At 36.5% G+C, this 26,538-nt stretch overlaps 1 protein-coding gene across 4 annotated transcripts in view; it reads right to left on the bottom strand.

Annotated features, from left to right (window-relative positions):
- pibf1 (progesterone immunomodulatory binding factor 1) overlaps positions 1 to 26,538 on the bottom strand; it is a 42,333-nt gene that overhangs the window by 6,485 nt on the left and 9,310 nt on the right. For 3 of the 4 annotated variants that reach the window (XM_088914818.1, XM_088914819.1, XM_088914821.1), the window contains 7 exons: positions 24,930 to 25,028; positions 14,654 to 14,819; positions 13,292 to 13,442; positions 12,258 to 12,348; positions 11,461 to 11,563; positions 3,803 to 3,933; positions 1,769 to 1,853 (listed from right to left, as the gene is read on the bottom strand). In XM_088914818.1, coding sequence (XP_088770944.1) covers positions 1,769 to 1,853; positions 3,803 to 3,933; positions 11,461 to 11,563; positions 12,258 to 12,348; positions 13,292 to 13,442; positions 14,654 to 14,819; positions 24,930 to 25,028 — 826 coding nt within the window. The remainder of the gene's footprint in view (positions 1 to 1,768; positions 1,854 to 3,802; positions 3,934 to 11,460; positions 11,564 to 12,257; positions 12,349 to 13,291; positions 13,443 to 14,653; positions 14,820 to 24,929; positions 25,029 to 26,538) is intronic. The other variant, XM_088914820.1, reaches the window with a different exon arrangement.

The following is a 26,538-nucleotide window of genomic DNA, read 5'->3' on the forward strand; positions in this document are numbered from 1 at the left end:
ATAATTACACCAGCACTTTTCTCAGTATTCAGAGGCTTCCCTTTGAACAGCTCATATTAGTTTTGAAAGGAATGTGAGTTTCATGACATTCAGAAACAAGAGAACCTCCCACTGTCAGTTCAATTATCTTTTTCAAGGGACTATGATTTCTGGAAAACCTCAATGTTTTGTAATGCACTGACTGATTATGGTTTTACTTAACACTACTTCTTACAAATATAAATATTACAGACATCATCTACCTGTTTTAGAACTGACAAAGTGAAAAGATGTATTGAACAAACTGAAAGCACATAACTCACTGGCTTGTTTGATAACTGTACACACTACTGTATATATATATTACATATATACTGTAATATTAGAAAATATTTTTAAATTTTATGTTGCAGTTCATGTGTCAAGAGAAGCTTCTGTGAAACAGGTGAATGATCAAAGGTGCAGATCTGTCTGCAATGAAAATCTCTACACGGAAAATATTTTTTCTCCACTTAAACATAGAACTGGAAAATTAGATGTAGCTTATTTGTGAGTTTAAAAGGAGGAGCAAAACAAAAAAACAAAACTCTCCTGAAGTGATCAAGAGTAATAAAAGCTAATTTTAGTTTAAAAAAAAATACCCGGATGCTTTTCTTTGCTTTGGTTACATATGGCAGCAACAATAATTTGTTTTGCACATCCTGAAAAACAGGTTTCGAGGATTCTAAATGGCCACCTCCTGGTCACTAAAACTGACCTTTAAAATCCTGCTTGAGGGCTTGAGGTTGTACAAGTAATGTTTTGCAAAAAGCTCTTAACTCTTTAAATTTTCAAAACAGTCAAAAGAATAATTAAAAAATACAAAAATACAAGTAAAAATGTTTAATGCTCAGAGATAACAACAAAACAACTATAAAGATATTCAGGTGGGTAGCTGCGTCAGCATGCGTAGGCTGCAAAGTAACAAGTAATAGGTTTATTCCATGCTGATAAAAAGAAGAAAGAGAACACAACGTTTCGGCTGTGGAGCCTTCTTCACACCTGAAGATGGCTCCACGGCCGAAACGTTGTGTTCTCTTTTTTCTTTTTTTCAGTATGGAATAAACCTATTACTTGTTCCATAAAGATATTCAGATTTGTTCTTCAAAAATGGCAACTAAACAAATTCAAATAATTAAATTTTAAATAGTACAGAGGAAACTAAATTAAAATAAATAAATTAAAGTTGTATATTCTTTTTAAATTTCAGTAGTCTGTTTACAAAATGAAAATAATGAAAAATATAGCTAGTCTAAAGCTCAGTTTTAGCAACATCTTACTAAAATGTAATGGTATCAATCTCTCATGTAATATACCCTTCATAGCAATTATTTTCTCTAGCTTTCCCATCAATCTGTATGTGAAAAGAAGATTAAGCAAAATACAACATCCAAACACTACCTTTTTCTATAGGTGTTTACAAGAATAGTTTAAAACACAAAAAAGTAAAAAAAACTTTCACAAACTGAGATATGTAAAACTCTTACTTTATTGTAGACAGCACAGAAAGCAGAACAGCTGCCAATTTGATCAAAGCTTTTCATCAGACTGATGAAATTGTCAAAATGTCAAATGTCAATTTTAAATGTCAGAATGATTTTTCACTAATGTAGTGTGCAGGACCTTCTTATTAATCTTCTTTTATGAAAAATAAGAAATTAGGGAACCACAATAAAATCATGACAGTCAAACAGAGCTCGCTTTTATACATGAAAACACACTAGACACCTATGTTATTGAGAATGTTTACCTCACGTTGATTAAGAAGTCTTTCTAAATCTGCTGCCATATTATTCTTGATGTTCTGCAGAGCCCTGTTCTCTTTGTTTAGGGTTCTGAAATAAAAGAAAACCCAGATCCCTCAGATTTTTGAGAATAATGAGTAGGCTCTGTTATAAAGAATTGAAATAAATGGATAACAATGGATATCCCCAAACAAACTATTTAAATCACACATGCATACAACAAAAAAACAAGCAATGGAAATTATAATCTGTCTTGTCATTTCCATGTACACAGTACAGAGTACACAGTGGGGGCTCTATAAAGTATCTGCAATTTTATCTAGCTACTTAGTTTCGTCAGTGCAAGTACAGGCTATTCTAAGCAGTACAGTACTCAGTATATAGGTCCTTAATTTACCTTGTGTGGCCATTATGTGCCGTTAAGGAACCTGTTCTTTACCCTGAGGATGACTCAATGCACAAGCTGTAACAGCAAACTGTGAGGTAACCAGCTTGCGTGCCATGGTTTAGAGATCGAAAGATTTCTTTGTGGTTACTCAGTGGTTTTAAAAGACTTTCATACTCCCACTCACAGCACTGAATAAGAAGTATTGTCGTTAGGATTTAATTAAGGAAATGGAAATACTGCAATGATAAAGGAGTGCACTGGTGGCTTAATAGATTATAAAATGAAGCTGGTATAAAACTGAGAAGAAAAGTTAGCTATTATATTTGCTCTACGGTTATAAGAGTTCACCTTCAATAGATTTGTCATCTTGAGGAAAAACATAAGCAAGAGAATAATTCAAACAGATTTCATTAATAATAATGAGTTATTAGGGTTTTGATTTTTTAGCTTTGCATAAGTCAAATTATCCACCTTACCAAGTCTAAAACAGGCATATGACATTTTCTCACACCTGAAGAAGGTTTCACAGCCGAAACATTGTGTTTTCTCTCTTCTCTTTTCAGCATGGAATAAACCTATAACTTGTTCATTTTCTCATTATTATGAGGATTTTAATACAACAAAAACAATCTATGACTAGATATAAAACTGTGAAAAAAGTTTTCTGCTAAGGCTCTGTCCAAATAAGACCTTTAAACTAATTGTAATCTTGTAACTGGACTAAAATTGCAAAACTACATTTAATTCTGTAGAGGAAAAACAAGACTAGACCACCCTAGGCTTGGTGAAGTTGCTTAAACAACAGCGTTTTACAGATGAAAATTATCCATAACATATGACAAAATATGACAAAGCAGTTTTGTGTGGGTGCTCAGAGCTGAATTAGAACAATCTGAATAGGCTTCTTATCTTTGGCTACACATTGTGAAAGGGGTCATGAAGGAAATCAGGTTTATTGTTTGCATTATTAGTGCTCCGTCACAATAACGTGTCACTAGAGTTTTTCTAAACTGAGGTATTTAATATTAATTTTAAAAAATAACACATTTCTATTGAAATTTCCTTCGATGAATGTTTTATGTTTAGGAATGGATGTAAATTAATCTGGGCTTGGACTAATAAATGGATATGGCAATGATATGGAGCTTATTATTGTTGTGAAAAACATGTTTAAGGTTCTCATGCTTTTTGTGGGAATGCAAACAGGTTAAAAAGTTTTTTTTCCCCCAAAAGTAGTATACTTTTTGAAAACATGGATTACCACTGTTTATACAGCCATTTATCTTGAAGGATTACACTTTTAGGAAAAAAAAAACTTTTAAACAGACGTGCATTAAAACGTTAGTGCAAGAAGGATGCAACATCAAGATTTAAGTGAACAGACTTCCCATTTCACATAGGCTTCATGGGAAATTTTTGGCTACTAACTTAGAAGTAATCTAACTTCTAAATAAGCAGGTAGCTGTAGATATCACAAAATCCCCTTATTTCTTTTGCAGTTTTTTTAAACACAAAAACTCAGAAGAGTGGAGAGCTGTAAAAGTGAAAACTCTTGCTTACAAGTACAGAAGAGTACTGTACATTGCTGGCGGACGGAAAAAATAACTGAGGGATTTAGAAAAGTGAAGAGAATGGAAACATAGAAGTGTACCTGGCATCATTCTCCAGCTGTGAGATGCGTTCTTCCAGCGTGTGTATCTGGTCGTCTCTGTTACGAACAGCCTCTATCAAGTAGCTGTAAGGCTGCTGGGTCTGGTTTAGGAGGGAATTGGCTCTCTCCAGCTAGAAGTGCACAAATAAATATAACAAATTAATGAAAACCATTAATGCCACTGAACTACACATAACTCTTTCTAGCATTCTCGTTTAGTTACACCCAATACCCAAAGCAACTGAAATGTGCAAATTAAACACTTTCTTTTACATTGTGTTGTAGTAGTTGTAGTATATTTTCACCACACATCACCATACAGTATGTATTCTGGACACAGGTGTATGCAAAAGTTTGGTCAAATTGCATGTTTCACAGAATCTCTAAGTGAAAAGAGGTTAACACAACCATAGCTCTCTTCTCAACAGCTCTTATACAGATTTAAAAAAAAATAAAAGTGAATGTGGAATGCGCAAACGTTTAGGCAACCTGTCAGTCAGTACTTAGTAACACCTCCCTCGGTAGAAATCACAGCTTCCAAATGTTTCTTGTAGCCAGCTAAGAGGTTTTTGATTCTTGATTTAGGACTTTTTTCTGTTTAGATTTTCAATTATGCCTCTACGTGTGTGAGATCTCCCCACTGATTTTCAATACTATTCAACTCTGGGGACTGTAAAGGCCATTCTAAAACCTTCACCTTTCGTTCCTGTAAATACTTCATGGTTCATTTTGGGGTATGTTTTGGATTGTCGTCTTGTTGAAACATCCAACCTCTTTTCAGCTTCAATTTCTTCACTGACCCTGGGACATTAGCTTCTAGGATTTGTTGATATGTAGTTGAATCAATACTTCCTTTCAACCTCACAATATTTCCTGTGCCACTGGCTGCCACACAATCTCAAAGCATAACCGATCGACTCCCATACTTAACGGTTGGCAAGGTGTTCTCTTCTTCAAATGCTTCACCTGTTTTCCTCCATCTTTTCTGGCTGTGGCCAAAAAGTTACATTTTGTTTCATCAGTCCACAGCACTTTGTACCTAAAAGCTTCTGGCTTACCTAAATATTGTTTTGTGTACTTCAGATGTTGCCTTTTGTGACAAGGTCATAGGATAGGTTTCCTTTTGACATCTCTACCATGTGGATCATTCTTGTGTAAGTAACGCTATACTGTGGACCATTTTTCCATTGTCGGCTATGTAGCCATGTAGGTTCTGTTTGCATATCTGAACAGTTTACAGGCCGGTTTGTCTGATTTTTCTGGGTCTTCCAGATTTTGCCTTGACTTGGACAGTTCCCCTTAACTTCCATTTTATAATGATGTTTCTCACAGTGGAAGTTCTAAGCTGGAAGCATTTAGATATATTTTACAGAGTAAATTAACTTTATTTTCAAGTCCTCAGTCAGCTGCGAAGAGGAGCCCATGGTTGTTGGAGAGTAGGCACAACATCCTGAGAGGTCAGAAGGGCCAGAGTATTCATCTGGCTTATTTTAAGGCCTAAGTCAAACAAGTTTAGAAAAAAAGTATAAATGAATCAAATAAACTTTTGTACATTCCACATTCACTGGAAATAAATAGTAATTGTGCATTAAAATGTGCAGAAATATGTAATTTAGTGAAACATGCAATTTGACATGGGGTGTCCAAGCTATTGCATACAGCTATTTTAAAATCAGAAGCATTTTGATAGATTCCAGCACAATCAATTTAAAGGTAAGAAGTTTTAAGACCTTCACTAAATGTCTGGATCCTTTCCTTTGCAAATGCCAAACAAACATCTACAGTTTAAAATAACTGCTGGTTTATGGATGCAACACTGAGCAAACAGTGTTTTCAGTGACACTTTTAGCAGATTGTTTATAATTTATTACAGTACTGATAATAGTTCAGTTTATAAAATAAGCCTTTATATTCGAAACCTGAGTAATGCTGAGGTTTTTCACAGAGTGGGTAAAAGTACAAACAAACACACATTTTATTAGACAGCACACTATAACTTAAGAACAAATGGAATATTATGTCTTAATGTCCAGAGGAATTTATCTGCCATTATCACTTCATGCTAGAGGACAGCTGTGATAAATTGTTATAGTGAGCAATAAATTGGTTTAGATCAAGGTACATACAAGATTCCTAGTGATTTCAACGTTCTTTATTTCTTTATAACCAGTCAAACTATTGTAAAAAAATAGACACACATCTTTACTCTGTGTCAGCACAGCCTTTGGTTTCACTACCTTTAAATAAAATATTCATTGGCAAAGAATGTTTTTTTAACATTTCGCTATTGCAAAGCTGAAGCAATGACCAAACACATTTACTTCAAGCATCTAAAGTTCACGGACAGCAAAGAGCTTTTCTGCTTTATTAAAAATCAATCTGCAAATTTACTTGGACTTTTTTTTTTATTTACTACTTATAATTATATTTCAAAACAATGCCTGCCAAGCTATTTTATTGTAAGGTAGTGTTTTGCCCTTTGCAGCTTCCACTATTACAGCACATAAAGGTTAGAGATAAAAAAGGCCTTCAAAATAATCAATTGCTGACCTTTCTTTAGCCTTATTTAGGTAACTATTTTCTAAACGTTTAAAGGTACTCTAAAAGTCTAATAAAAAACAGGATACTCTCCAAGTATAAATACAAAACCCTCCAGATTCAGAACATAGATGAAACAGATGCAACAAAAATGAGACATACATAAATATATTATCAGAAAATATGTATGTAATGACACTATAATTAATAGCAGCATGTAAAGGAAAGTTGTATGTTTCATAAATACAATCCAAAAAAACAAAGTGTTAATTTTTTTCACACCTCTGTAATTAGTATTATGTAAATCCTCCAGGCATGGAATACTGACAAGATACCTCAAGTAGTGTGCTATGAAGTTTTGTTGTGATGGATTTTCTACAAAGGAATACATAGACCTGTGCTTAAATATAACCTTCTTGTATTCCAGAATTCAGGTATTATAAAAATGACTTTGCTTTATTATGATTAAATAATAATATTTTAATATTTTTAGAACAGACATTAACTAATCTGTATCTCTATATCTACATGCAATGTTTTTTCTGTTCCTATTTCATGGGGTATGAATACACTTGAAGGGCACTACATTACAGATAAGATAAGATCACTTTATTGGCCATATACAATTTCTTGCATTAGGAATTTGTCTTTTTTCACATACCCCAGCTTGCTCTCCATGAGACACACAGACAGGGAGAGAAGCTTGGGGTCAGAGCACAAGGTCAGCCATTTATACGGCACCCCTGGAGCAGTTGGGGTTAAGGGCCCAACGGAGTAGGATTCCTCTGCCGGCCGCAGGATTTGAACCGGCAACCTTCCAGCCACAGGCACAGATCCTTAGCTACAGTGCCACCACTCCGCCCATCTCTTATCTACATTACATATAATATACACATGCCCATTGCATATGTGAGATTGGCCTAGCAGCACAAACCAGAATTAGTTTTGCCTGAAAAAAGCCTACAATTTATCCACTGCAATATGATTTGGTATCATCACTAATATACTCCACGTGAGAGCGACAGGCTAACATAACAAACCACAAGAGCTCAATTCATTCCATTTAGCTTTCGGCATGTATTCTTCTGCTTTTTATTTTGGCAGCTGACACATTCTAAAACTTACTTAGGAGGCTGAACAACTTAACAAAGGGGAGGGAATGATTTATAATTCAGTTTATTATTATGTTTATTATACTTGTGGTTTGTGTTACATTTTCAAATTGTATAGTAATTCCAAACTTCCAATCTAACAGACAGGACAGGTATGCATGCCAAATATTCTTTTACTGATGCCAATATGAAACAGAAGCAGTTCAGCGTTCACATCATCAAATAGATCAGAAAGCAGGAGAGCCCACTGTTTCAGGCAAACAAAAACAAAGATTGATCTTTTGAATACAAGGTAGAAAGGTCAGCAAAATGTATTAAAACCTCCTGATGCCACAACCACTATGTTTCCCAATACCCTGGTGTTAAGAAAAACAGCTGCTAAAGTGCACAATTAAAGTAGCATTTTAAATTTAAAAGCTTCTAAATCACAAATGCTTTAAGCAATTTCTCAGATTTAATTAAATCCCTTAATAAATTACAGTTTATAATTGTGTACAGGGTTCATGGTTACTTTGAAGCCTTTCCAAAAGAGCAGTACAGGGAAAGCAAGTTGAGTAAAAACACTAAGCAACATTATCACCAGAGTTTAATTTGCAATAGTCAAAGTGCCTGTGAACAAACAAGAGAGAGTGGATAAATTAGAGGCAACCGAGGTACTGGGCCTCTACCTGATGACTTTACTGTTTGTTCTGAGGTTATATAACACCAGTGTCTTGCCCATAACACTTTTGATGTATTTTCATTTCATTTTCATTGACAATAACAGGCTAACAAGTTAAACATTTTAATCATTAATTTCACATACAATAATCTAATGCTATGAAGTCTTCTCTGTTGTTGGAACACTTCCACTCTGATGGACTTTTTGTTGGGTCTGCAGAGTTTCAGAATTCAGCTGTATGATCTCACACATGTCAACGTGACAGAGGCGACGTCACTCCTAAGGCACAACGCGGGGGCGTGTTCAGTGTGGAGGCGGAGCGACATGTTGCTTTAGCAACCACAGCTGCCCTGGCTGATTAAGGACGAGCCGCCGCTGTGGGGCCCTTGAAGACGCACTGAGCTCCTCCCACAGGGACGAGCAGAACCTTCCAGCGACAGTCCCGGAGGGGTTTGTGACTGAGCATAGGACCACATTTTTCATTCATTTTCTTTTTCTTTTCGCTTATTCCACCGTGCATCTCCACCAGGACAGGCTGAGATTTTTTTTTTGTGGCCTTGCTCTCCCTGTGTACAGCGGCACATCGTCTTTAACTTCACACCAGCGCCCCCACCCCCTCAGACAAGGCGTTGACAAATACTGGTGCTCACTGGGGCTCTTCCCATTCCACACCGTTACACTCCCACAAAAACTAGGCACTGCAGAGCTTCGCTGTGGCCAGTTTCTGGCTCAGTAGAGCTTGCTGCTGAGCCCCGGTAGGGGCAGAGCCGAGCTACACGCTCCATGTTTACCCATGCGGAACCATATTAACAAAGATGTTTCAATTTACTTAAAGGATAAATTTCTCATCTTTTCCATTATTAAAATAAAACTGATTGAAATGCATTTTTGCTTTAATGAAGGAACGAACAGGCGTGTAACCTGATCAAGGCACATTTTGGCTCAAATCAGAAGCATAATCTTGTGTTAGCTAGATTTTTGGAGTACCTACCACTACCCTTTCAAACAACTTTCAATTTATCTGAAGAAATGTGTTGTTGAGTGTATGAGCATGCAACATTGGAATGCAGAATCCATCCCATATCAATCACATTCATTGAAAAAATACCAGATGCAGCTAAGTGTATCAAGCATCTAGCGCTGGAGCACGTTACCCACCCTTCCATGCCCACCTTCTTCTCTGGTGTCAGAGAGCCTAACTTTCAACATGTCACGCAGCCTAGAGTAGTTTCCTCCATATAAGCCTTGGGTGTTTGGTCTGATGAACTTCCAATTGTCCAGAAGTCCAAATGCTTGTTAGAAGTGCATTTTCTTACCGTGATTCATATCGTCTTCACTTCCTGAACCACCCGACGCTGCCCAATTCTCCTTTTCCACAGCCGTGCCGTTAGCTGGCGTATCGTCATTAGTTTGAACAACACGGGCAGCACGCCTCACACCTGCCACCTGCCAGCAGCGCGGGGCTTTGTCCGTTTCTTGTTTGTTTCAGCACCGGCTCAGATTTTAGAGGAAATAGTTTTTTCCCCAATGCAGGTTTGACATCAGTCTGCCGCTCCATTCTAGTCAATGCTGCAAAACTGACTGCAACTATGTAAATAAATTCCACACTGGCAGCATGCACAGCTAATTGCAAGGCTCCTTGTCTTGTCCTGGTTTTTATACTTGTTCTTATGACTTTGGTTATGTTCTTTGAATTCTCCAGTGCCTTTAACACCATCCATCCACCTTTACTGAGAGATAAGCTAAGGGCGGCGCAGGTGGACACTCCCCTGCTGTCCTGGATTATAGACTATCTGACCTGCAGGCCACAGTATGTACGGCTACAGAGCTGTGTGTCCGAACAGACTGTTAGCAGTACTGGGGCTCCACAGGGGACTGTCCTTGCTCCATTCCTGTTCACCTTTTACACCTCTGACTTCAGGTACAACTCTGAGACATGTCATCTGCAGAAGTTTTCGGATGACTCTGCAATTGTGGGGTGTATTAGAGAGGGGAGGGAGGAGGAATATAGGAGCTTGATTACCAATTTTGTGGAGTGGTGTCATCTTAACCATCTCCAGCTTAACACCAGCAAGACCAAATAAATTATTTTTGACTTTCGAAGGAATAAGTCTCCGCTGAACCCTGTTTCCATCCAGGGTGAGGACATAGAGGGCGTACATTCCTACAAGTACTTAGGGGTACACCTGGAGTGGTCTGGTAACACTGATGCCCTGTACAAGAAAGGTCAGAGCCAACTCTATTTTCTTAGGAGACTCAGGTTCTTTGGTGTGTGTGGAACACTGCTACACATTTTTTATGAATCAGTGGGGGCGGCGGCCATCATTCTGCAATTTCCCTCACGGGATCAATAAAGTATCTATCTATCTTCTACGCTGTGGTGTGCTGGGGCAGCAGCATCATGACAAAAGATGCAAATAGGCTCAATAAACTCATCAAGAAGGCTGGCACTGTGCTGGGGATGAGCCTTGACCCCATGGAGATGGTGGCTGAGAGGAGAATGCTGAACAAGCTCACAGGCATCATGAACAACACCTCTCATCCGCTTCATGGGACTGTTACTGGGCAGCGGAGCACATTTAGCAACAGACTGCTCCAGCTACGGTGTTCAAGGGAACGTTTCCGCAGGTCTTTCCTCCCGGCGGCTGTCAGGGTGCATAACGCTGCCCTAGGCTAGGACTGTTAGCCCTTCATTTGCTCCTCTATGGACAGCATGTTTACTCCATTGTACTTTTTGGACTATCAGTCTGTATAAACCTATGCACATTTTGCACATATTTTATTGTTTTTACAGCGACTATGATCAGCACATTTTGCACACACCTATGTATTTGTTTATTTTTATTTATTTTGTTTGTCTTTTGTTTTATAACTATTCTGATGTCTGTTTTGCTTGTCTTGGGCTGGACTGCTGTAACACATCAATTTCCCTACGGGATTAATAAAGTATTATCTATCTATACTTTAAGTCTACTTTTAAGGCATCTTTGAATTTCAAACACGAATGTTAAAGTTTGACGATGCTTTTCTTAGACATATGGGAGCTGAACTACGGCACAAATCAATCACAGGTTAGCACATTTTTGGATTGAAACGTATGATCAAATGCATAATTTTAAATTTCAATTTCTGAAAAAAAGATTCTGCACCCTCAGGTACATCTATGCTTTCTCTCTTTGATCTCCTTGTAAGGAAATTGTGCACCTTCCTTCTCCAACAACAGATCTTTCCGGGTTATCTAAGCCAGCCCCTGGAGGAAACTGCTACTGATGAAATGTCTCAAGTTATTCTTAAATGGGAAGAGCAATAGTGTTTGTAACACTCTACACGGTCACTGAATGGGTTACCTCTTTAGAAAGCTCTTGAGCCCGAGCTGTCTGTCGCTCCATATCTCTCCTCAGTAAGGTGTTCTGTTTCTCGACCTGTAGTAATCTCCTCGCTAGGTGAACACTACAGCAAAATAAAAACAAACTGCTCAATTAACTTGGGCAGAAATCAAGTTGGGCAGAAAGCAAAATCTTGAACTTATTTTAAGATATGTTACAAAAAATCATGCATTCTAAGATATAGCTAATGTGTCAGCAAAAATTGCATTCAACAAATTACTGCTAATAGTAAGAATTGTTTTCTGATATTTTTTAAATGTGGTCCAAACAAGTGGTTTATTTCTCATTTGTATAGAATGGACCTAGAATAGATACGCAGAGGTTTGCACTTACATGCCCCAACTCTCTGCATCTATACCTGCCAGCATTTGTTTATTTGTAATTATGATATTTGACTTCCTCTTTTTTAGCTTAAAGAGATGGAATGAAAAACAGAAAAAAAACAAATCAAAATCTCTGATTTCCCTTCACTATTTTGACCTCATACATCATTCTTAAGAAAGTTACAATGACAGTTATGCAGACTTTATATTCGTCATGTTATTCTTAACTGCATCTTATGCCTCTGTGAAACAAGAAGATCTAGTTTGAGACTTTCAAAACAAACTCAAAAGTCTGCATTACAAAAACACAGATCTTTTTTACACCATACAGGTTCAATCAAGCATACGTGGCTATAATTCAAGTAAATGTCAGTACAGTTTTTCTTTCTCATTGACACAATATACACAAAAAAAGAATCAGGCAAAGATAATCACCTCTGTTTCAGTCGTCTTTTAGCAGTTGTAGGAACATTTGCACCATAGCCATATGAAAAAAGGACTCTCTCTGCTTCATCTTCATTGTCCACTGTAAGATTAGATTTTAAAAGAGCTGAAAAAATTCTAAAAAATTTGGTGCAGAAAGCAACACACTGCAATACATGAAGGTTTAGTTATGCTCAGTTTTTTCTTTTTTTTTCGTGTGCATGGCTTTATTTTTCAATGTTTTTCTCACAAATATGAAATGCCATGTTTATGGTTTTGATCCAAGACAGTACACAGCTGATACAGCTGACCTTAAGATGGCTGCTTTCAAAGTCCTGCAAGACACTGATAAGTGAATGAGAAATATCTAAGGCCAACTATGTCTATATACTAGCTAAATCCAATAGAAACGTATTATGGTGGCCATACTGTACATACTGCATATGTCATGCTGAAAAGAAAAGAGAGAAAACACAGTGTTTCGGCTGTTAAGCCTTCTTAAGGTGTGAGCACCTTCAGCTCACACCTGAAGAAGGCTTCACAGCCGAAACGTGTTTTCTCTCTTCTCTTTTCAGCATGGAATAAACCTATTACTTGTTCCTTTGCAGACTACGCATGCTGATGCAGCTACCCACCTGAAATACTGCATATGTTATTTGTATTCAGCTCTATTGCTATGGTTTGTAAGACTCTGCTTGTGAATGGTATGTTGCAATCCCAAGTTTTTAACAGTTTACAGAGCCAAAGTCTGGCAGCTTTGTTCTGACTTAGCTCGATTTATTTGTGAGCATGAAGGTGCTCATATCATGAGGGCCTCACGGTACAGGCCAGCTAGTATAAAAGTGCTATGGAGCTTTAGTTTTATCAACCCAATAGACTGCACAGGCCCTCTGAAATGATCGCGAAGTGTTTTCTCAAAAAATCAATATTGTTTGCCGAAGATGTTGGATGTTGTACTTCCAAATTCCAAAAATAAAGCAACAACGATTCAATAACATGATTTAGATCAATTAATGTTCGCAAGATGTGTGTGTTTCAGCACATACTTTCTGCAGCTTGCAGGGTGACATCGTCAAGCTCTTTTTCTAATTTTTCATAGGTTTCCAGTCGAGCCTGGTACTCGGAGTTCTGTGATTGCAGCTCTGTAATACGTTTCTCTGATGATGTCTGAAGGCTGTAAAATTCCTTTGTCAAGACCTGTTTTTGACGAACAAAAATGTAGTTATAAATTTTTGTGTCTCTAAGCAAGATTTCACACCTGGTATTTTTTCTCTAATACTTAACAAACCTAACATGAAAAATAACATGAACCTGCATTAATGTAAGTACTTCTACTACAAAACCATTTAACCTTTTCTGTATTTTATATATTCTATTTTCTGGAGCTGCTAACTATTTGGAGTTAATATGTTTGTCCTTTTTTGCGTTTGTGTGAGTTTCCTCTGGGTGCTCTCGTTTCCTCCCACAGCCCAAAAACAAACTGGTTAATTTTCTTTTGAGAAAACTGGCACTTGTATAAGTGTGTTTGTGTCTGCCCTGCAATGGACTGGCGTCTCATCCAGGGTGTACCTTGCCTTATGCCCATTACTTGCCAGGATAGGTTTTGGCTCCCTCACGACCCTGAATTGGATAAAGCAGGTAGAAAATGGATGGATGGATATTCTAAGTTTTACAAAGCTGCATACAGCATTGTACCGACTCGTTTTTTAAGATTCTGATAATCTCCTAGGCTGTAGTGACAAGTGGCGGAACATGATCTAACACACAAGGATTATATGAAAAAGTACCAAAATAAATCAGAAAACAAAGCTCTGTTATGGACTGCCATGTGCCTCCAGCTTTCCCGCAGCCCTGAATTGGATTAAGTGGCCAGAAAATGGATGGATGAACAATCAGAACTGGACCCACTAAAAGCTGTAGCAGCAGATTGGACGCAAGTGTCTGTACAATTGTTAGGGTAGCACCTGGTAAAATAACTCTTAAGGTAAATACACTGTAGAATTATTTCTGTGTTCACTATTTGTCAAAAATAATCGATAGCTTCTGTAGTACAAAGAAGAGTGCTTTTTATAAACCAGATCCTCATTTTAATTGCTGTGACTAGCCTGGCTAGCTTCTAGACAGAAAGTCTAGGGATGCACGTTTATAGTAATGAAGACTGGAATACTTCAAATCAGAAAAACACTGCATCTTTTGCTTTACAAAAGTTAAAGAAAAAAAACATAAAGGACGACTTTTTATGCAGTGTATGCATTTTAAAATCTTAAGCATTTGACCAAATCAACCTGTAAAAGGTACATTTTGTTTTAGTAAACAAAATAATCTACTTTAATAATGGCAAAAGAATATTATAATTGTTTAAAAAAAAAGATGGGAAGACCTAGTTCTTAAACAAATGAATGGCTTGCCTCAAGTTTTTTTTGGTGCTTCTCACATTCTATTTGGCACTGGCTGAGATTCTTGGCTGTTTCCTCCTGTATCATCTGAGCACGCTCCACTTCAAAGGATTTTAATTTCACTTGGTTGAGCAACTCAGCAACTCTGCTGTCTGTCCCGAGCTGAAGCTGTCTGAACCTGGAAGAACAAGAAGCAGATATTGTGGTTTAAAAAAGGATGATAATAACAGCAGTTATTCAGAGATATTAATGCTGCACAAAGATGTATTGGGAAATGAAATCACTGCAAGTAGAGACTGAAGTTTTAGAATGGGCAAAGCCTTCTCACAGAAAGAAATATGCGGTTTTCATGACTAGTCAAGAGAATTAAAAATGTTTGACTAGCTAAACTGTTGATGTTTATTCTGATTCTTAAGGACATATGAGGGAGGTTTTAATTTATGTTGCCTCCTCTTATACTTGTTTTCAGCCACCCATCAAAGCAGATATCGAAGCTTTGCTCAAATGCTTCAAGCACACACATGGTTTATCAGGAAAGATAACAGTATTTGGTAAAGTACTTAAAACAATATCTTATGTTTAAAAGGGCATTGTAAACTAAATTTTGAATGACCAAAATTTTCTTTGCCTAACATTTACCACTGTTTTCATGCATCTTTAAACACCATATGAAGACTGTATTCAGCTGTACTGTAAAATATGTAATATACTATAATTGATTCTGAGAGTAACTGAGATAAATTAAATTTCAGTTTTTTATAAAAAAAACAAAAAAAAAACAATCAGTTATTATAATCAAAGACTATGGATTAGAAAGCTAGTTCTAATTTTCTACAAATGATGTATTCATTGGTAAAGCCAATCATACTGTATGTGGAACAGATTATAAAGAAGTTGAATAATACTACTATAATGATAACATTAGAGGTGTTTTAAAATTTTATTTAATTGATATTTGATAGTAGTTTTTAAATAGTATTGCCTCTAACACTTAAATGCAATGACTCATTTAAAAAGTAACAGACATGAAAATAAAGGTAACAGAAAATGCAGTGGACTACTTTATATAAGGGGAAATAAGAACAAACTAGAGAAAAATGACCAACTGCCTTTTATGCTCAGTGAACCTAGCATAACCTTTATGTTAGTCTTGAAGGATATGTAATGATATTAAAGTGCTTGAAAAACCATTAATCAATTGCATTTAATAGGAAGTGGTATCTCCTTTTATTAGATCTGTATCTACTTGTACAAGAATGTCTTAAGATTAATTTTGAATACCTTCATCAGCGGATTGTACATACTTGTTTTCAGCATTTTAAAGCCTGTTTCAAGTCTCCTCTCTGCCTTTATCTCCTGTGGTTAAATAAATTTCATCCAGCTCTTTATATCTATCGTAATAATGCACACCATTAAGACCCACAGTATGACAAGCTGTCCTGCTTTTATAACCTCTCTGAAGTGAAAACAATTATTCCTGAGGTACAATATACAGATTCATTATGACCAGCCTGCACTTGTACTCCATGCTTTTACACATACAACCAAACATTTATTTGCATTTTATTGGCTTTTCCACAGTGCCTATAAGTTAGCAAAGATGAATTACAGCTGTGTGAACCGGGAGCAACAAGCAGGGGCATGTGTTGCCATCAGCTTCGATGGTACTTTCCTGTTCAGTGCCAGAGAACTAACTTAGCAAAAATATTCAAATAAATCGCTATACCGGAAAACAAACTTCGACCAATTAAGTTCATAGCTGTCTTTTCCCCAAATAGAAGACTGCAAATATGAGGTGGTAAGGCATAATATAAATATCATAAAGATGCACATTTAATAGGCACTAAAGGCAGTGTAAACTTCATTTTGCTCAGTTGCAAAAATAACAGTACATGCTACAAGGGCAGAAAATGTTTCACAAAGCCTGACTGTGGTTTCCTATATATTTGTAAAATCAGATGTTTTTTCATGGTTATTAACTGATTTTAAGTGAAGAAACCATTTTTTAGGTTACAAATGAGCACATCAGCCCCAATAAATGAAAAGAACAAATATAAGATAATGAAGATTAGCACAAGCAATTGAAGTACAAGAGAGACTGCAGCACTGTCTGTATTTATGGATTTTTCAAGTGTGTCTCATTGCTATGATATTCTTTTTCACATGCTATAAATTTCAATCCTATCGAAAGAAACAAACTTTACTATGTTGTCGAATTCAAACTAACAACTTCTTAGTGCAGGTGTACATAATTGTGACCACCACCCTTCTTTATTGTAATGTAAACTTAGTGTTTATGTTTTTTTTGTTTATTTGACAATGACACACCTCCGTTTGATTTAGACATCATTGTATCTTCATCGGATTTTATTTTTTTGCCTTTTAAGTGCAGAATGAGATTTTATCGTTATAAACATAATTACTTAAAATACTTGAGAAATGATCATTGTAAACTATATAATGCGCATTCCTTTTATGTCGAAAAGAGTATTGCCAGGATGTCTCATTCAACAGCTGAAAAAAATAAATCCACAATTGGAGGCAAATATATTACTATCCAGCAGTTAACTGCAGGACTAAAATGGGAGTTAAACAGTGATCAGTGTCACCTGTACACTCTCAGTGATTGATGTGGCACAGAACTCTGCAACTGAGATGTCCAGTGAAAAGCAGCTCATCCTATTTTGTGATTAGGAGTGCTTTTACCTGGAAGACAGACACTGCCAGAGATAAGTTTAAAATATACTGTAAATGCAGAATACCTGGAAGACTATGCATATTTTAAAAAATAGAAGGAAAATTTCAAATAACGCATTCATATAATATGTATAAAGCACAAATATTTATTTAAGAATTGAATAAAAATTAAATCTGAACATTTTATCCAACTTAGTTCTTATTAGCATTACATCAAATAATAAAAATCATGACTAAATGACACTTAGAACATTATTTCCCAAGACAAGTGACGCGGCTGCAACACAGAAACTTAAAATGACGCAGGCAAAAAGGCCTGAAGGTGTTTTGCATTTTCCCCTGATGCAGTAGTGTCAGTTTCAGGATTAGACATGTCCAAGCACGATAATTTAAAGCCTGCTTTTCATATAGCTGTACAAAGTGAACTAATTTGTATAACAGTATGACTGTATTTCAAGCTAAAGCGAGAAAAATATCAAAATATCAAACTGCGTTTAAACCAAAATTCTTCTTCATATCAGGACAGAAAGTGAAAGGGCCCACAACAACAATGTTTTCACACCACGACAATAATAAAAAACACACTGAAGTTTGGTCATCAACCAAACTTGTAAAAAAAAAAGATCAAGAGAGGCCAAGACTTTTTTTGAAGATGATTTTAGTGCAGGAAAGAATGCATCTGTTTTCAAACATAAATAAAAAACACTGAACTAACATTCTCCCTCTTCTAGTTTTCAAAAAAACTATAATAGTTTGAAATCTGTTATAAAATACAGTAAATAATTTTCATTCAAAGTTTTAATCTATCTAAATCTCTAGTTTTCATCCATGTCCCACTGTGACATAGATGTCACTTCTAAAAATATGGCAAAAAGACCATTGGCCTTAATTGTTGATTTGAAGTTAATCTTTCCAGGGTCACTGATGAAACCAAAAAATTAATCACAGCAAATTATACCATTTACATACCACCAAAAGTGGCCTTAAAGTCAGTATGCATTTCTACAATAATATAAAACTGCAAGCATTATACAGTATAAACAGGCTCTGAGTAAATGGATCAATTTTGATATTACCTACCAGGAAAATCATTAGAGGGAAAGCAGTACATAGTTTGAAATACCACGAGTGCTCTCAGATAAATGATGCATTATTACAGGAAATTAGAGAAATTTTATTTTTCTAGAACTATCACTTATTAGGCAGAACACATATGTTGATTAACATAATGATAAAGTTTCCTTACTTTCTAGTAAAAGGTTCCAAGAAAGTTGAGAGGGGAGTGACAATTAAAACAAATGTAAGAATGTATTACAAAATCACTTATAAATTGCAGCTTATGAAATCAATGTCATTTCTTGTTCTGCAACTGAATAGACATATTTAGCATGAAAACAAATTAATCTATTTCTAAAATTCACATTTTATTTATAGACGTCCCAATCAACACTAGACCTGGCTTAAGTGATCTGAAATATAAGAATTAATATGTTCTTTTAAAAAAAACTGTGTGAGCAATTCCCTAAATTGTTGAACATTCAGCTGCAGCTGAGCATCTGTCATTTTTGGCTCACAATCCAGCTCCTTTGTGAATGTGAGCAATCTTTTTCCCTAGCATAAAAACTCAGAGTATGCCCAACAACTGGACTGAGGATCTGCTGGAATCCCAGGCATGTGCTTACTGCAATGCAGATCAGTTCTCCCTTAACATGAGCAAATAAGGAATGCAAAGCATAGGAGTAACAAAGCAACATGAATACAGATATTATACTTGGGAATTGGTTTTTCTTCTTAGATCATCTTAAGATGATTTCTTAATAAAAAAACATTTAAGAATCAGAGTATGTAAACACTGAAAATTCTAATAAAAAAGAACGACATGTCTATTACTGCAAGTACTGGCCAAAACCAGGGCTAGTCAAAACATGTGCAAGAATTAAACAGATCTGACTCTTGTAGTTTGGTCCTATAGTTAAATGAAATCCGTATGATGAATTAATCTCTTGCAATTAAACTGATGAGAACACAACTGACATTTTGACCAATGCATAGAAATGAGGTGAATAAACCTTCATTAATATACAATGTATCTTCATTCTTATGCATTTCTTAAGAATTTCCTTGAACATTGTATGGAAATTAGTACCCTAGAAGAAGGATAAATTCACAACTGAGAAGGAATGTTTAGCAATAAAAGGAATGATTGACAGCTTATATCTTTATTTGGACAACTGTCAATTCAGTTTCATAACAGAGAATGTCAGTCTCCACAGTTTTCTAGGTACAAGAACCACAACGCCCATCTGACAAAGTGACTTATTTTCTGCAGTCACTCATGTATAAGCCAAAGCCACTGTTTCCCAGATTGTCCATTGGTATTTACCTTGTCACATATTTGGAAATATTATTATTGTTATTTATTATTATTATTATTAATAATAATACACCTAAGAGAGTAACTCTTTTATACACCGCTGAAGTGCAGCACTCCACAAGATCAGTTGGAGAAGTGAGAAATTTGTGCTATTGTCTTTTCGAAAGTGACAACAAACTACACAGCAGCCAGCAGCCATATCACCCTGCAACCCACAACTGGCAACCCACTGAAACTAAGCAGGTGTGAGCCTGGTCAGTACCTGGATGGGAGACCTCCTGGGGAAAAACTAAGGTTGCTACTGGAAGAGGTGTTAGTAGGGCCAGCAGGGGGCGCTCACCCTACGGTCTATGTGGGTCCTAATGCCCCAGTATAGCGATGGGGACACTATACTGTAAACAGGTGCCATCCTTCGGATGAGACGTAAAACCGAGGTCCTGACTCTCTGTGGTCATTAAAAATCCCAGGGTGTGTCTCGAAAAGAGTAGAGGTGTAACTTGTGATACATTTTTATATCAATGGTCTAGATCAGACAGGGCGTAGCAAGAATAAGCTCTTGCACTTGCTTTTTTTTGTGTTCCATTGATATTTATTAATATCAAAAATAGCCCTATTAACAATTTGATTAATATAATATCTAAAATTAAGAAATTAAAAAGCACCATTGCATGTCTCAGGTTCGTAGCAGTGTAGATATATTTAATATTTTCACCACTCTAGTCATCACATTATTCAGCTCATAATTAAAAATCTTGGAACAAAGATTTCCTTGATGTATGATACAGTGAAAATTTACCATGGGGTGGAAAATGAGATCTGCAGTGATCTTTATGACTCCCTTCTCTTTTCCAACCACAATGTCGATAGTGGTTGCACTGTCAGTAGTCACAGAAAAAAAATTCTTGGAGACAATTCTTTTCCTCACAATAATTAATAAATGTCTTTGCATTATTGTCCCCATTAGCTGTGCCTGTGCCATGCATGAGGTTAAGGAAGCACAGCTCTTCTCAATTTTCAATCTGAGTCACAGTATCTCTCAAGAATTGCTAACTCAGAGCACAAACAGCACAGACTTTATATTGAGCAAATCCATTTTCATCTCTCCAAAAGAGATGAAATGAGCGAACATCTAATTTTGCTTTCTTAGCAACCGATATTTTGTCCAAAATGTTTGACTTTACACTTAAGTGTGAACAATGTTATCAGGAGCACAGATTGCAAGCTTTCCTATGAATACAATAGGCTCTAAAAATAATGCAGTAAATAAACAAAGTAAATATATTTTTTTCTATGCCAAAGAGTTTTCACTGGATTGCAAGTTTTAGTGAACTACATATTTGCATAGTTCTTATCTTTTTCTTTAAGTTAATTTCCTGTTGGCTTATTAGACTTTTATTGCATGTGCCATTTTCATTGCATATGCCCTTAAAAATCCCTTTGCATGCAATATTGGCATACATGCTATAGGTTGCCATCTCCTGGTCTAGATTCTGGAATAGTAAAGTAGCCACGTTTGCAGGTGATACTTAATATGGACTCTCAGCAAATGCAGTAGTAGCAGCAGAAAATGAAACTTAAAACGATTAAGCTAAAAATGACAACTGGGCAAACTCCAGAAACTTTTAATGTGAACGAGTGCAGGGTATTACATACAGATGAACTATACAGTGGGGAAATGCTGAGCTAGAAGACTTGTGTTTATGTTGACATCATTTACCTGTTTTAGACAATGTGGGAAAGCAATTAAGAAGGCAAACAAATTGCTAGTTAAAAACAATCAATTTAAATCAGCTGACGGTATGTTAAAAATATGTAACACACTAGTGAGGCCTCATTTAGAATATTGTGCACATTTCTGGTCACCAGGTTACATAAAATTTATTGTGACTCCAGAATCAGTCTAGAGAAAAGCAATCAGATATATTCTGGGGCTTAAGCAAATGTCCTACACTGATAGACTTAAGGAACTGAACCTTAAACAAGAATATTCTGAGGGGACCTGATACAAGTATACAAGAAATACAAGTATTTCTTCAGAACACTGAAACATGGAGCAGATGTCAAAGGTGGAAACTATATGGAAGTGCATTTAAAACTGAGAACTGGAGGCACTTTACAACCAAAGGGCTGTGGGAAATTGGCACAAGCTATCCAACCATTCTGTTGAAGCCGTTACCTTGGCTTCTGTAATAAAAAGAACAAAAACCTGTTGAGCACATATGCCAAATGTAATTCTCCGTAACACCATTCTTCATCAAAGAAATTATAACTATAATTTAATGAAAACATCTCACAAAATCAAAGAAACTGTCAGCATGTGAAAACATACAAAACCATTTAAAGGTTCAGGTACACTCAGGATATTTGTCAAAATGAATAAGAATAATCTTGAGAACATGTAAAAATAGGTTTTGTTTTGAAATAATATGAAAGATTTTAGTGTATCAAATTATCTACACAATGCACATGCTTTCAATATGCTTGAAAAGGCAGATCCAAAATAAGCCCAAGCAGTACTATCTTTAACTTCAAAAACTACTCATAGTTTTCTAGTGGCAAGTAGTAGTCTACTATGTCAATATGAAGTTGGCATGGTTATTTTTATTTTGGACCAGTTTGCATGCCTGTGTGACACATAATTAAACCTGCCAAGTTCTATCTCAATTGATAAAGTGGTTGCTCACACACTTTCATTTACAAAATGGGATTCAAGAAGCCATTTTGCTTTAATCAGGAACTGTGTGCTAACTGAAATAACACTAAGCTTTCGCTTTACTTGGCCAAACAGATGTTAAACAGGAAGGTCTTGCATTATGGGCCATGTTATCAACAACATAGAAAAAAAATCTCAGGCAATCATTTTGGCTTGCCATGGAAGCTTCATTTTCACATATTCATCTGGTATGTATTTAAACTGGTAGATCTGGATTTTGGTATAACACACCTCAAGAAAATATACCATTTCTTAATTTTGGGTGCACCCCTTATTACTTTAACATGCTTCAGCATAGCCAACAGGCAATAAGACAGAGTATTTGAGGCATTATATGTTGCTTTGGTGACACACAGGCATCTGGGCAATCTGGTTTCAGCATTCTTCTAGAAAACTCTTCATCTTTAATTATCTCAAGTGAACTACATAAGTCTACAAAACGTCTTTGTCTATACCTTCTATCTATACTGTAAAAAAAATTATACATATTAAAATAAAATCAATAAAACTCTTAAAGCAAGCCTCCATGTGGAAAAAGCTTAAAAACAAAATTCTATGCAATTTTCCAAAATACAAATAAATGTAAAGTTATTTAAAAATCATACACTTTAACCTTCAATAAATACAATTTATCTAGTTTACAATTATTACTCAGCTATTAACCGATTAATAATTGCATCTAATGCACACTGAAGTGAAAGAAGACCCAGTCCATATGCGTCTATAAACACGTGCATTTTCGACAACATTCACTGCCCACCACTAATAACATTCTCTTACATTAAATGGATAAATATTAACAATTAAACACTGACTGTTGTACAAATATAAAAACATCTTACATTAATAAACACAAGGAACACGTAATAGGTTTATTCCATGCTGAAAAGAGAAGAAAGAAAACGCAACGTTTCGGCTGTGGAGCCTTCTTCGGGTGTAACCCTTCTTCTTACACCTGAAGAAGGCTCCACAGGCGAAATGTTGTGTTTTCATTCTTTGCATTTCAGCATGGAATAAACCTATTTCTTGTTCCTTTGCAGCCTACGCATGCTGACGCAGCTCCCTACCTGAATAAACATAATGCAACTTTTTGTGGGCATAAAAAACATTGTAGCAACTTTTCAGGTGTAAACTAGAAAAGGCTTTATTTGTTAACAAAATGTACTACTAATTTTCAATTCAATCAGTCCACTCAGTTCATAAATATTATTAGTGGTTGTCAAAAAGGTTCAGTTTCAGTCAGTTTGCAACCCCACGCTCCAGCTCATTTAGAATGAATAGACCGGGATGTGCACTGACTTTTAAGGGGAGATTAAAATTTTCAAAATGTATCTGTGCACCATGAAGCATTCCAAATTGAGCTAAATGTTATAAAGGTAAAAGTTTAGAAATCCATACTAAACTAACTTTCTTTTCCGTCGCTAAACATTGTAGCGAAAGAACGGGCAAAGATTGAAAATTAATGGAAGCGGTTAAGCTCCCACAGGCTGAGGAGCAACCCAATGAAGCCATCCCAGTACGGGTGACCTCGTCACGGAGGCACTGAGCATCAGAGCCCTACAGCGACATGACAGATAAGGTGTTACAGACCCGCGAGGCAAGCAAGTACATTGGACCCTTTAGTGTTAGAAATGCCCAACAACCCAGCATCAGGGCCAGACAGAATGTTAAATGACTACAGAGACTGCTCAAAAGGGGTACCAAACAGATCATGGGAATAGAGTTTTCCCAAAATAAAGACATAATTCCTCTTATTTTATTAAGGAGAAGTATGACATCAAGCATAGAAATGAGGAAAACATCTCAAATCATGGCTGTGTGTCCAAAACCAACGGAAAGCATTTTATGCTTTTCTTGCAAGTTATTCGGCAAATGTGATCAATCTTTTTTAAGAAATGGGTTCAACATTTAGAAAATGAAGTAACTTTAGCCTTAACAAAAAGATAAAAAATTACAAGCATTCATGCTTAACATGGATTAATGGTTCTCCTTGAATTAGCAGGAAGACAAATCTCAATCTGGAGCTGTGGGAAGGCAAAAGGAGTGCAGTCGATGGAGGTCAGTGGCACCTGTCGGAATGGACTGGCTGAAACATGCAATAGAGCAGCACTGACTCACCATGGTTTCAGCATGCAATCATTGTAAAATGTTGCAGGTGATGTTTTACAATAGGTAGCACCGTACCAGAACAATCATGTTATACTTCACAGAACAATCTTGACCTAAGACGAAAGCTATTTTATGCATGCAAACTTTCTAATATAGCAACATTAAAGAAATCCTCTCCATGTTTTTTGCCAAGTCCAAGACAAGGCCAAACCACACGAGTAATCACCTTGTTAAGGACATGGCACAACATGGCCCACCCAATTCTAAACCTCTGCGATGTTCAGAATTCCTTCATTTCAAAATAATGGTTCGTGAAAAAAATGGAAGTACAGCAGGGTTTTTATTTGGGTCGTTATTTGGCACCTAATATGTAAGATTACATACAAAAAACTTACTGTTCCAGAAGTTGGCTGTATTTATCTAAAGCATCCTTCTCTGCTTGAATGGCTCTCTCTTTCTCAGCAATTGAGTTATCTCTTGTTTCTCGCAGATTTCTAGGAAAGAGAAAAGTAATGTTATCTGATGTACAAAGACAAATATATACAGATATGCAAATTTAGACATTTCAGAAGGGACGTTGACAATATCAATTACTCAGATTTTAATGTACCTTCTAATTTTATTGGATGGCCTTGTGTCAGCATATTGCTTAAAGGACTGGTTTTTAATCCAACTTGAGTAGTCAATTAAGCAATTCATTATTTTCTTAGACAATTTTTTAAAAGATGTTTTTTTATAATTGATTACTCAAAACATTTACTTTAAGGATGGTTCTGTAATCTGTGAATTGCTTACGATAACTTTACCTTAACTTGTTTAGAAGTTTTACAATTCTGAAGTGAATTACATTATTAAAGTACTTAACTGAAGGTTCAGAATAAACAAAAAACAAAAGGCACGAGGCCCTCCAAGAACTGAGTTTGAGATGCCTGATAAGGTAAGTTAGAGGATAAGATAGCTAATATAATAATAATAATAATAATAATTGCTTACACATATATAGCGCTTTTCTGGACACTCCACTCAAAGTGCTTTACAGGTAATGAGGATCCCCTCCACCACCACCAATGTGCAGCCCCACCTGGATGACGCGATGGCAGCCATAGTGCACCAGTACACTGACCACACATCAGCTCTCAGTGGGGAGGAGAGCAGTGTAATGAAGCCAATTCATAGATGGGGATTATTAGGAGGCCATGATTGGCAAGGGCCATTGGGAAATTTGGCCAGGACGCCGGGGTTACGCCCCTACTCTTTTCAAGAAACACCCTGGGATTTTTATTGACCACAGAGAGTCAGGACCTCGGTTTTACGTCTCATCCGAAGGACGGCGCCTGTTTACAGTATAGTGTCCCCATCACTATACTGGGGCTTTAGGATCCACATGGACCGCAGGGTGAGATAGAAAATAGATAAGATAGAAGATCAGTTTTATTTGTTGAGCAGGTTAACTTGTATTCAAAAAGGTATATTTCCTGGCCCCATTAAATCTAGAGAGGTTGGGATGATATTTGGTGGACATTGTTTGATTAAAATCGTGTCTTCAATTTTTACTGCTCACAACATTAAATGGTCTTCACCAATGACTCTGGGAATACCAATCTTAAATGTGAAGAAGTTTGTTTAAAAGTGAAACAGAATGCTTTTTCCCAGGCAGTGTCATACAATGTCATTCAAGATCAAAGCTGCTAGGTGTGGGCCTGTAATTAGTTCACGGCTCCCCGCGACACAGCGACTCCTAGGACTTCCTGTGCGCCCGCAGGCTTCCAGAGCAGCAATGCCACTAAACTATATTTCACTCTTCCGTTCGGCAGGAACTCTACTGTAAAGCACGCTGAGCTTGTTCGTTGTGAAAAGATGAGTGATTAGGCTAATGGGCGAGTGAGACAAGCCTGTCTGGGAACAAGGGCAATCAGTGTGAGCCGAGACAATAAAAGTCGGCAATTCCAGTTTGGTGGGGTTCGCAATGTTGCAAGAAGTAACGAGAAATTTGCCAATTCCAAA

The sequence above is a fragment of the Atractosteus spatula genome, chromosome 4 (genome assembly GCF_055471065.1).
Source record: "Atractosteus spatula isolate fAtrSpa1 chromosome 4, fAtrSpa1.hap1, whole genome shotgun sequence".
Taxonomy (NCBI): Eukaryota; Metazoa; Chordata; class Actinopteri; order Semionotiformes; family Lepisosteidae; genus Atractosteus; species Atractosteus spatula.